At 41.5% G+C, this 12,975-nt stretch overlaps 1 protein-coding gene across 1 annotated transcript in view; it reads right to left on the bottom strand.

The window, feature by feature from the left end:
- Positions 1-1,253: 1,253 nt before the first annotated feature.
- The window catches only part of LOC145451148 (dynein beta chain, ciliary-like), a 346,083-nt gene continuing 334,361 nt past the window's right edge, over positions 1,254-12,975 (bottom strand). The window contains exons 74-88 of the mRNA XM_080329651.1: positions 12,755-12,925; positions 11,968-12,284; positions 9,309-9,424; positions 8,728-8,888; positions 8,525-8,662; positions 8,376-8,465; positions 8,125-8,316; positions 7,668-7,848; positions 6,088-6,269; positions 5,182-5,336; positions 4,574-4,723; positions 4,075-4,198; positions 3,076-3,205; positions 2,830-2,915; positions 1,254-1,624 (exon numbers count right to left, since the gene is read on the bottom strand). Coding sequence (XP_080185777.1) covers positions 1,463-1,624; positions 2,830-2,915; positions 3,076-3,205; positions 4,075-4,198; positions 4,574-4,723; positions 5,182-5,336; positions 6,088-6,269; positions 7,668-7,848; positions 8,125-8,316; positions 8,376-8,465; positions 8,525-8,662; positions 8,728-8,888; positions 9,309-9,424; positions 11,968-12,284; positions 12,755-12,925 — 2,355 coding nt within the window. The 3' untranslated portion in view covers positions 1,254-1,462. The remainder of the gene's footprint in view (positions 1,625-2,829; positions 2,916-3,075; positions 3,206-4,074; positions 4,199-4,573; positions 4,724-5,181; positions 5,337-6,087; positions 6,270-7,667; positions 7,849-8,124; positions 8,317-8,375; positions 8,466-8,524; positions 8,663-8,727; positions 8,889-9,308; positions 9,425-11,967; positions 12,285-12,754; positions 12,926-12,975) is intronic.

The following is a 12,975-nucleotide window of genomic DNA, read 5'->3' as shown; positions in this document are numbered from 1 at the left end:
TTTTCCACTTTTCTGAACTCGTATTGGTATTTCACGTTCCATTCGCAGTATCATTATTTAAAGTTCTGATTAGTTTCGGTTCTTTTGTCAGGAGAACATACATATTGAAGTGTAAAAGCAAATGTAGTAATGCCTTTAATTTTCGGAAATAAAAAGCTACACAATATGGCATTTTTACGATCCACCATATTTTTTAGTAACGTTAACCGCGCAAATGCTTACACCGAATCCGATGCAGCTTCTCCGTACTGTTCTTCGACTAAATTACGGGCCTTATAATATTGGGGACGGCGCCATATCATGATATTTTCTAAAACGGGCTGTTTGAGTAAACAGAGGATTAGTATCGCATTTCCAGATTAATACTATCCTTTTAATCCCGTGATGCGGACGAAGATTATGCTGTCGAAAATTGGATACCTTGTGGAATGCATCAATATGAATCGAGCTCAGCAACTTTCGCATATCTCAATTTGCAGCTTTGGACAATCAATGCGGTCGAATGACAATCGTTTTCACAACTACTTACTTGAGTAGATTCAAAGTCAGTCAATTCTACTTCTACTTCAAGTAGTTTAAAGCTGCTTATGGAAGAAGTACTTCTACTCGTACTTGAGTAGATTTTTTCGTCGCTACTTCTACTTTTACTTACTTTTATGAAGGCCTTTGTTTAAAACATGTTAGAAGCAAAGTGTTTTAAAACACAATTTGTGTTTTAAATGCAGCCCTAGTTCTAAGCATATAAATCCTTATACCAGTGGTTCCCAACCTTTTTCGACCAATCGCCCCCTTTTCAAGGTCAACACCGATCATCGCCCCCCAAATTTTGTGCACCGATAATTGGGCATACAGACTATAATCACCGGCGGGTTGACTAAAAAAAAAAAAAAAAAGGTCATCTTTCTCCGCTCAGAGCTGAAAATAACGTTTTTTCGCTTCGCATTGCTAGGTGGATGACTAAAAAAAAAAGGTCAGCCGTTTTTACGCGTCATCGCATCGCCCCCTTTGTCCATTTTCGCCCCCCTAGATCGCCAAATCGCCCACGTTGGGAACCACTGCCTTATACCATTTGGCGTTTTACGGCCTTAACCTCTTACATTATGCAAGTGAGAATAAAATTGAAATATATTTGGCGGACCGGCGGTCGAGAACCACTGATATAGGGTATGGTTTGAATCACAATCTTTGAAGGATCCGACTTGACATGAGTCAAAACGGAACAATTATTCTTAGCGAGACTGAGAGAGGACGTATTCTCGTCTAAAACAATCTTTATTTTTTGAGAAAATTTAAAAGCATAAAAATAAGTGTCACTAGATCACTTCAAAGTGCAAAGACACGCTTGTAGTACAGGTAAAACTGAGGAAACAATGCAAAACACAGCAAGTTGATTCGGACGAAATTGAATAATCTATAGGCCTACGATCTATGAACTATAAGAATATCCGAGTGGAGATGACGATCACACCATCAGAAGTAAAGCGACACCGCCCATGGTCCACTTCGCCGGTTTGTCCTTGGATCTCAAGTTGAAAGTCCAGACGAAAGTTGGACCACGAGATTTGGTCTTGTAGACGGGACACTCGTAGATGTTACGAGTTTCCTGTTTATCCACGGGAATTGCCTGAAAAGCGCACATGACGTCCTATGAGTGAAACTATTGGAAGAGCTTCTTTGAGGCACAGAACTTCAATATACAATTGAGTAGCATATTCATATTGAAATGACCCCGAATATTTTCGGTTGACACTCGTCAGGGGTAATCGTCAGCAGCTAGTAGAGAATTGGAAAAAACATAGTACATCAACAATCGTATCACAAAATATGACGTCACTGGCATGAAATTTCGAATAAACGGGGCAGAGAGAGTGCATAGCTCAATGTCCCATTTTTAGATGGTACACAAACTCCTTCTGTAGGCACAGGCTTGGTTGGTGTATTTTGATAAAAGTCGACTCCAAGGCATTCAAATGAAAGTGTGAACGCCCTCTCCCGACAACACGAAATCTGTCGTCTCAATAATTTTTCGTGCAAACATGATTATCCAACAAATGTTTACCAATGACAGAATGTATGGCCTTTTCTGTTCTGAATTCAAGCTTCAGGGGTGAATGAAACTAATAAATTACACAAACCAAAAACATCACTGTTGACGAACCAGCGGGCAAGTCCACATCGTTGTCGTTAGAACTACAATGTGACATTCAACTCATAAAAATCGATCAATTGCTTAAGCACCAGTTTCCAAAAGGATTGGAAATGCTAATTCAGAGTTAGAACCGAATGGCATGCAGAGGCGGTCGTTAATGAAAAACTGCTATGGTTTAGGAGTACTCAAGTAGTTATGTTTTAGACTGCTTTCACTTCTACATGAACTGTTCTTCAGTAAAATCTCTTACTTTTCAATTGGAGTTTTTTGGAGTAGAATGTACTTTTGGGATAAGATTTTAGCACTATTACGAGTGAAATCATCATAATAACAGGAATAGCCACAAATTAGCTGCTGAATATATTTTTTGAAAATTGTATGTGTCGTGTGGTGTAGTGTACCTATTTGTACTTTTGAGCATCCCGTCAAGATACAACTTCTGATTTTGAAAGTAAACAGCTCGGGCCTCCGGTTAACTGTGAAGAGGATGTGACCCCTCGCCCAAATCTGGTATTTGAAACTATTTACCAACTACTTACAATTAACATCTCCTATTTCCACTTGAAGTAGTTTTGATGTCTTGGGAATCGCAATTTTACTTGAGTAGCAGCACTAACTATTTTGACCACATCCGCGGGTATTACAAGCAGAGTGGTGAAACAAGGACTGGTTCGTCTTACCTTGATGAAAATCACAGGCATGTGCGGAGTTAGATCTTTCAGTTTTGCGTCTGCAATCATTCCGGTTTGTGTGTCCCATCTCGCACCTGTACAGTGCAGTGATCAAACGTCAGAAATATGAATCCGATATCGATCCACAATGCAGTGATCATAGACAGTCAGCAAAGAAACATCGCCATCAAAGTATGATACATTTGGTAATCAAGAGGGGCTGTTTCTCTTCTACGGCGCACACGAGCCACTCACCTTCCATGTACATCCCGTGAATATAAGCGCCCTCCCTCGGCGAGCTGCTGAAGTCTTCCTTATTTTTTTTCGTCACGTCACATTGCAAGCACATCTTGTCCAGAGGCCATTCGTTCTTCCTCGCCATGGACTGAGAAAGTAACAGTGTAGGATTGAGATTAGATCTGTTGCTCTGGACCAGTGGTTCTCAACCGCCGGTCCGTGACAAGTTTACTGTTGCGCCAACAAATATATTCAAATTTTATATCTCAATTCCAAAATGAAAGTAGTTAGACTCTTATCATTAATAAGAGAACTACATCATTAAATTTGAAATTTATTTGTAAGTTTCGAACATATTTTCCTGCATCGTGTTATAATAGTGAGTTCACGGTCTACTTTGGGCGAACGTCGCAATGGTGCAAGTGTTGTACAAAACTGTGTAAATGTAGTCTGCAACACATTCGAACAAGTTATCTTTGAAAGCTACAGAGAAAGCTCGTTAAATTCCGTCAATGCTATTAAACAATTAAGAGTATATCAGTCATACCATACTGAAAACATAGAACAACTCCCATGATTTTTGCCGACATTATCAATTTAAAACACCAACACCAAGGAGTAAGAGTAAGAGTAGGATGAACATGGCAATGTTTTTCTTGCCGGGAGGTACGTGGCAGTAACATCTAATCAGCCTCAGGCAGGCACTCGGGCAGTACCATCGAATAATGCTTCATTGCAATGGAGTGAGCTTATCCACATTTTGAAGTGGTGACAATTTGCGATACTTATGGCAAAGAATATATGACGAACAAAGAGCAAAGAAGCCAAAGATTGTGGTAGATGAAGTGATGACATCACTGGACAGGTCAATAAATATTGGCCAGAGTTGGCCGATACTGATATTTCTACAGAGGCACATATCGGCACCGATATATCAGTCAGGATTTACTCGAGACCAAGGCGTGCGATGTAATGTTGTGCAAAACACAATCTTCAAAAGAGATAAACTGCGCCTACCTGCATAATAGCCGTGAGGAAACTCTGCGGATTGAAAAGTCCACCAAGCCATACAGCGGCGGGCAGTTGGAAGTCTGCCGTCCAATTCTCAAGCTCCTTGATACGAAGAAGAAGGTCGGAATACCTGAAATGCGACCATGCTCTTAATGCAGCACCAAATAAAGGAATGAATGTTGAAAACGCAAATGTCAAAAATGATGTCGACACATATAACACTGGGCAACGAAAAATTTATGGACTTTGATGTTGCACTTTCTTCAGGCTGATTTTGACGTGCTGATTCCAAAAATGCCACTGGTTTTCTTCTATCACGTCAAGACTTTGCTGTACGACATATGTCCAAAGTATGCAAATTTTCACGAATTTAGCCATATTACTTTTCCATAACATATAAAAATCTACACTTTCACGATATAAAAAGTTATATAGCCAAGGGCTCAAAATAGCTTCACGGGTCGGATGAGGCCGCAGGTCTTACATCCCTGAAATAGACACTCACCAGATAGCGAGTGTGGCAAGAGACGGATAGGCCTTCTTCGTCCAGCCTTCCGGCACTTGGTCGAAGTAGAGTGAGTTACCCAGACTTTCCATGTCGGCAGTTATGGTCAGCTCTCCCTTCAAGCCCAAATCCAGAGTTTTCAGGGTGGATCTACGGGTTAAAGAGCGGAGGATGGTCATCGTTGGTACTCAAGCAGAAGTACAAGTAACTTTGTAAATTTCTACTCGAGTACAAGCAGCAACATAGATTTCCAAGAAATGTAAAAATTACTTCAAGTGAATGCAGAAAATGATGGCATGAAAAGTACTCATAATCTTAGAATTTAATCTGAGGAGATTGCTTTTAAAATTGCATGGTGCATCTCTGCAACTAATGATTAACAACAGTGCATATAGATGCAATTTTGCGGTACAGGGGCTATTTCGCCCAACAATTTCACTCACAAGGGTCATGAAAACATACTCGAAAACTACAGTATACTTTACAAAGCCCAACGTGGCAAAAGAATGGAGTTTAGTAGTAAAAGCAGTATAAAACAGTAAGTTGGCGTACTGCAGTAGCAAAACCTACTTGAACTTGAGTGCTACAAAAAGTAGAAGTATTGATACCTTATCTCGCTGATGAGTCCGCTCATCCTCTCGCATTCTTGGAAAGCCACGACGACGTACGGGGTGCGGTCGGCTGGCTCGACTTTGCTCATCAGCTCGACCATATTGAAAGGTTCCGGCAGCTTCTCCAGGATTTCGTCCAGCACTTGCTTGATCTACGGAAGCAGTAAATAGTTGGGTAACTGACATCGCACATTGAGCAGAGGTTGTCAAGGTAGTCAGTATTGCTACACAAGTAGAAATAAAAGTGCAAAATTGAAGGTACGAGAAATACTCATGTAACTAGTTTCGAAAAATGGATTTGATCGAGGGTGCCATACTTTTAGCTGTTAATTGAAGGAGGCTACTTTCGAGATTGCAATATGTCTCTTTGCGACTAACGTAAATTGACGAATGGCACTACAAATAGGTACAATCTTCTAAAATACATTCAGTTACAGAGATACACTGGCTATTTCACGCCGTTCTTTAGACAACTTTGCTGGTTGCATTCTGTCATCAAAACCAGTAAGTAGTGTAAGTAAGCAAAATCTACTCAAGTATTGTGAAAAAATAGTGCTTGTTTACTGACCACCTCGTGCATTGCGAGCGCATCAAATCCTATGCTGCGGTGTCAGACCAGTAAAAACATATTGCCAATCCAGGCAATGAAATCAATATTTTCAATTGACAATATTTCAATGGTTTTATAGTACACGGGTCAACTCAAGGCTCATAGATTAGGCAAGTATGAATTGCATGTTTACACAAAGTCGCATCCTAGAAGATAAGCATTACGCTGACGTGGTATGTAGAAGAAAGAATTTTTGACAAGTCTATAAACAGTATCTTATCAAGTCAGCATATACTATACACCGACCTGTACATTGGTCAAACTCAACCAACCAATCAATCAGTATCGCCCACCTTCTCATCCCTGCTTGGTCCACCGCTGGCACCGCCGCCAGTGTCACGCGGCATCATTTCCAAAATAGTCCTGAACAGATTGTCCGACGTCGTGGTCAAGAAGTCAATCTCGGCGTTCGGATGCAGCCCGTACAAGTACGGACTTTCCGGCGGCAGCATGTCGTCAATGTATCCGTGGTAACCTGAATGCAATTGTGATTCACAAGACAGGTGCGGAGTTGGACAAATGGGAACTTTTAAGCTCTTCCAAATTGGATTAGAATTACTATTATAACTACACAGTATCTTCTAAACTAGATTGCAATCAGAATTACAAAATTTGCAAAAACTTGAATCCCGAATTCGAATAAAATTGAACAAATATCAAGTTCAGTTCACATCAAATCAAATTCCGCTCACATGAGTATGAGAATAAGAAATATCTGTTTATCAAGATTAGTTAGTCAGTTCTCCTGTAGCAGTTTCAGGAAAACCAGAAATTAGAGTCGACTTCAAAGTGGAGCATTGAAACATTTTGCAAATTAGATTAGCATTGTATTACCGGCATTTCGTTCTAATCACGGGTGGCCAACCTTTTTGCTATTTACGGCCGCATTTCGATTACCTATGTAGCCTACAGCCGCATTCCAGGAGATGGCTGTAATGAGATAACTGGACGCCAGATACCTATGTTAAACTGTCCATTTCCGGTGAACTCAAGACCAGGGTTGTAACCAAGTCCCAAGGCTCCGAGTCACAAGTCAATCTCATTTTTATATTTTTGACTCGAGTCAAGTCGAGTCATTTTCAATGCCCACCGAGTCAAGTCCGAGTCCAAGTCAGCAAACAGAGGATCGAGTTCGAGTCATGGTATTATGACTCGAGTCCGAGTCCAAGTCATGGTGTTGACTGCTCTCAGTTTCCAGTTAAAGTCTTCCTAAACCCAATTTTCAACTCTGTTTGGTGATATTGAATGGTTCGCATTTATAATATATCAATTTTCCTCACTTTTAGCAGTTTCTGGTCGCATTTTCAAGCACCAGTACCAACAAACGAAATCCCAAGTGTGTTGGCTTCGAATTTACAATGAAATGTCGGTCTTGGCCGTCTGAATCTCGAGTCCATGACTTGCTTCGAGTCATGCGCAATGACTCGAGTCCAAGTCGAGTCATTTCCGTATTTTCAGAAAATGAGTCGAGTCGAATCATGACTCGAGTCATTACAACCCTCCTCAAGAACAATCTACTTTTTCATATCAGCTTACCACACGCACCGGTGATGCAGTCGTGGATTATACTACTGCGCTATCTCAACACATATCTATAAGGTATTTTCTCTTTAATTATATTGAATTGTTGTTTCTTGCAAGATATTACATTAAATGATTGCTGTGGTAAGGCATGAGTTTCTCGCAAATCAACAAAATTTATGTGGGATGCATTGTTCGAATTACCATCACTAATTAGCAGTTGTAGTCACATTTTGATATCGTCAGAATAAATCGGCTTTCTTTCGCCAAAACTATGATATATACGCAATATCGGTTGCGGCTCAAAATTCTGATCGGACTCTAGCTATGATTGAAGATCGAAATTACTCACCGACATAGTCCAAGTTTGGCGGCGATTGGAAGCCAGGCGCAAGATAAATCACAGCATCGAACATGTCCTGGTTCATGTACTCCTCCAGGTACGTTTTGCAGAGACGCCTGTCCCAGTCGTCAGTGATGTGCCCGCCATACATAATTTCACCAAACAGATATCTCAAATCATCCCAAGGCACCTGCAAAGTCGCCAGGAATCAAAACCGACTCTGTTAGTTTACCGCCCAACGATGCAAATAGGTATGGTCAAAATAACACAAAATGATTTTTAATGTGTTGCAACACTGGCATTATATTCTTTTTGGTCGCGTAAAAGCTACATATTTGAACTTTCCACATCATTCCTACTATTGTCAAAATGAGTGCTGCTTAAGCACTCGACTGAAAATCTAATATTTGATCCAAAATCGCATCAGTTGTGTACTCGATTTTGCACCGGAAAATTTAAACCGTACCTTCGAGTTCGCTTCCAGATAGTTGTAAAGCACATTGACGGAGATAGTCAAGTCTCCCGTGTTGTACGGATATACTCTGTTCCAGCCTTGAGGACCGAACTTACGCCTCTCCGATACGACGGCGTGGAAGTAACACAACGCAAACAGGATCGACTTGAACTCCACTTCCCTCGCGCACATTTCCAGCGTTTCCTGCCATATCATAATATTATTCAAAGTGCCTATTTCTACAGCGAGCCTGCTCTACGCACTTGAGTGAAGTTGTCCAAAGCTTTATGCAAGTTAGAATGCATGCCAGTCGGCGGCTCGTTGGTGATTTTAATCGAAGTTTCCAAAATACCCTAAAAAGATGAGGGATGACACTGCGGGAATGTTCGTGAAATTGTTAACGGAGAATCACCTGTGGTATAATGTGGGATGCAGCGGTAGCTGCTGGTTCGGCGCTCATGTACACTCGTAGATCTTTATGACTTCCAATGCTCAATTGCTCAAGCTTGTCTTGCAGTGCTAGCAACCATTTCGCGACCAGGTGAATGTTCTGAGTATTTATGTGGCGACAATGAGTTTGTTTAAGAAGATAAAATCCCGCCCGCCTGTAAGTACCTGTAAAATGACCCAGTGACCTTCTTTTCCCGCTAGTTCCAGTGCGTTTTCGGCCACGATTTCCTGACCCTGTCCCAGGGACACGTTGTGGAAGTTTTTGTTGTCAAATGTGAAGCCGAGCTTCTTGCCGAGAGCCTCAACATCCTTCAAGGGATTCACACCTATATACATTAACAATATTTAACCGAATGAAGCACTTGCCGATCAGATTACCACGCCAAGTCTAAGTTATTGGTACAGTAAATGAGTGTATGAATTACAGAGTCTAACCTCTGCATTGGGGTCATGGAATATGTTTTCGTGTGTTTGCACAAATTGATGCAAGTCTATGAGGGTCAATCACAGAGGGAAATCATTTGATGCTCAGGAAATCAAAGACTTTTGGCTGTGAGCCAATCCACGGTATCTCAGCAACAAATAATTTCTATACATACTCGAGTAGCTTCCGACTCTTAAAAACATATTATCGAGCAAATATGTAGATTGCCGAGCTATGCATTTTTATATGAGAGGAAACTTATGGCACTTCTATTCGAGAATCTAGCTTGACCACACCCGGGCATATAGCTTAAAAACCATACCAGCAGACAGGATGAAGAAAACAGGGGTTTCCGGGCCAGTCTCTTCAAACGACTTTTCGAACGGGACACCCCTCGTGTCGACATATCTCGATCCGAGCTTCTCTTCAACAAAATCCCTAGAACGGAAAGCGATCTTCTAATTCCGTTGTATACAAACATTCTACAAACTGAGCACAGTCGCGGGTACAGGCATAGTAACGGTGAAAGAATGCGCACTTACACATCTCAAATTACAAACATTGAGACGTTGCCGTTATCACTGCCATGTGATCGATTTAAAATTTGGAGAAAATTGAGAACAGATTCGGGTTCGATGTCGGATGGAATATCCAGAAGTGGTCAGTAGGGTTGTCCATAATTTGGAAAATCTCAAAAAAGATGCGTATCCATGTCTCATTCTGTAGATTATTGATAAAAAACATCAATGAACCTGCAATAAGCTCATAGGAAAGTCGTTAACATTTGTCTAAATGCGTTTGAAAGTAGCTGCCGTAGAGTGGGCGTGTTAGCGACCATAGAACGGCGAGAAGACTAGTAATCACGAAATCACGTCTCTTGATTGGTTAATCAGCTATGCTTGAATAGTCACGACCACAGCGGCTTGCTGATTATGTGCTCATACTAGTTCAAGAAGTTCGCTAACGGCAATGATTCTGTAAGCGCATTGTACGTTGGTGATTTATTAATAAAATGAGACATCTGGTCATTGAATGTTTTAGTGGTAAAACTAGGTACCGATAGCTTTAGTGCAACAATAACCTATTGCACGCATGACAGAGGTGAAACAGCGAATGATTGTGAACTTATAGAAGTAAGTATAGATACCAGAAATAGCCTACATATCTGATATGCTTGAGATTATACCATGTGGTCCTGTTTTTCTGGGTGCAGGTAAGGTATATTAGACATCGCCAAACTGGTGCAGCATACCATGTGATATGGATTCTGGACACAATCCTGTATGCTCAGAAAATATGTGGGCCGACCAGGTATCTTACATTGGATTTCTGAAGAAGAGTGTAACTACCACACCGCTTCAATACATCCTTTTTGTGTCATGTCTGGTTTGATTCAAGCATGATGCAGCCGGTAATGATCTAAGATTCATTAAGGACATGCTAAGCAATGCAAGCAAACTGACTTTTTGCTGGTCCTACCAGCATAGTCTGTGCTTATCTTTAGACCTCTTTTCGCGGCATCATTTACGACTTTGACAGCACTTTCGGGTATGATTCATTATTCTGCAATAATCTGACAAGTGCCAAGCATAAATGACAGATTCATCCAGCCCTTACAGCATTCAAGACTTCAATTATATACCACGACAACAGCCTAATAATAAGATCAGACAGAGTAGTGTCAATGTCAAGCTTTATATTTGTATTCAATGATGGTACATCCCCTCTGAAACTAGAAATTCGTTAGTCACTTGCATGAGCACTTTTGCAATATTTTCCGCTTGTTTTTGTGCTTTCCATCAATGAAATCAAGGCATACAGGCTACAACGTTTACCTTCACAATAAGCCATCATGTCATGTATTTAAAGATATTGTGAAGCAGCTGTTCTTTGTTCATCATGTGTTTCGTTACTCAACATGTTCTAAATTAATTCTAAATCATGATTGGCGGACCAACCTACAATGCGCTTACAGAATCAACGCCGTTAGCCGATTCCTTGACTAGCTGATCAACAAGCCGCCAATCTCGTGATTGTTGAAGCGTAGCAGATTAACCAATCAAACGCCGTGATTTCGTGATTACTAGTCTGCTTGCCGTTCTCTGGTCGCTGACACGCCCACTCTACGGCAGCTACTTTCAAACGCATTTAGACAAATGTTAACGACTTTTCCGTGAGCTTATTGCAGGTTCATTGACGTTTTTTAACTATAATCTACAGAATGAGACATGGATACGCATAAATTTTGAGATTTTCCAAATTATGGACAACCCTAGTGGTCAGTAACAGAGTATTTCTACTTTTCCAGGGTACTTAACTAGGTTTTGCTTCTACTTCGCAGTTACTAAGGTAAAACTATAAACTTCTTACACTACGAATTTTGTAAAGTAGAAAGTAGTTTTGGAGTACGCTTGCAGCACCTTTATGTGTGAAATTTTCATAACAACTAAGCGAGACAGCTTCTGTATTATGGTAACTGAATCAATTTTCGAAAATTGTACCTGATTGCAGTGTAGTTAGTCATTTTGCGTTATTCGCTAACATGCACTTTGAAATTTTGGAAGTAGAAACCTCCAATTAACTGCTAAAGTATGCGACACGAACGCATTTCAGGCATTCATTTACTACTTCCACTTGAAACAGTTTTGATGCCTTGAAAATCGCCCATGACAAGACTGACTAGATAGCGTAATGGTGAAGCGTCCGGCTTCTTGATCGGTTGGTCGTGGGGTCAGACCAAAGACCTCATTTGTAACACTGGTATCCATGACTTCCCTGCTTGGCGCTCAGCATCACTGGGATAGCATGGAGGGGTGGTGCATTGGTGCAAGACTTAGAAAGCCTGACAAGGCTACGTCTGCACCTTCCTTGTCCAGCGGCATAAGCACATCATGCCCTCATGGTATGTAGATGCACAGATCGTGTGTATGTATATCATGAGTCAGTGTATATGCCGCGTACTGCGTACACCGACAACCCACCTCACTGCATAAGTCATCCTGTCAGCACGCAGGGCCCGCATGATACAGAGCTTCTGCAACGCATTCTTGTTCTTCCATTCCTGCGGCAATTTCTCCTTCTCGGGCGCTTCGCTCTCGACCAGCTTCTTCCATCGTTTCGCCGAGCCCTCGATGTCCCGGTCCAGGTTTCTAAACTCGTCCATCTCGGACAGGGTCTTGACGCCGCCCCACGAGTTATTGGTGAGGAAGTCGACTGGGCTGGTGACGTTGAGCTGTGCCGGGAATCGCAACAGGAAGTCCAGCTCGACCGGGTTGATTTGCTTCATCATGAGCATGATCTGGGAAAGATTTTGAAATGTAAGGGTGAAGGAATCATGCAAGGGCAGAGCGATGTCACTATTAACCTGGGCATTATTCAGTGCAAGTCACGACTCAAGAGTCAATTAGTGTCAGATATTATGATTCCGAGTCATGACAATGCTGACAATGATTAAGATGCCTACTCAATAGGCTACTTATACGTGTACAAATTGCACAATTGTACATACTGTAAGACCCACAAAAGCATATATTAGGGTCTTGGTAGTTTGCAAATTACACTTGTCCGTGTACATGGCCTAGAAACACACAAAGCAGGAAATTCCCTGTAATTTTTATTATACCAGCCTGCCTGGATGGATGGATGAATTCGTCGATGCTGCTAAAATGCGGTCAGAAATATAGGTGCAGAATTTTAATCTCGATTTGAAAATTTTGAGGCGGGACAGAGTTGAACCTATCTATATCCAAAGGATAATGCGTGTCGTACCTGGAAAGCCACTTGCGCCGTGTATATCAGCTTGTCTTTTTCGAACAGGCCCCGAGTGGTGTAGAGGAACACGGAGTAAGTGATGTTGTCGATCAAATTCTTCACACGGGCTTTCAAATTCTCATCCGGCTCGGCCTTTCTCACGGCCTTCTCGAACACGATGCTGAAGGACTGGGACAGACAAGAGCGTGCAAAAATCAAGACACAACATAGTTAAATAG

This window comes from Botryllus schlosseri, chromosome 11, assembly GCF_051294905.1.
Source record: "Botryllus schlosseri isolate E-star chromosome 11, Bs_hap1, whole genome shotgun sequence".
In the NCBI taxonomy this organism is placed as follows: Eukaryota; Metazoa; Chordata; class Ascidiacea; order Stolidobranchia; family Styelidae; genus Botryllus; species Botryllus schlosseri.
Note: the sequence above shows the minus strand (reverse complement) of the source record. Positions and strands in the feature narration are given on the sequence as shown.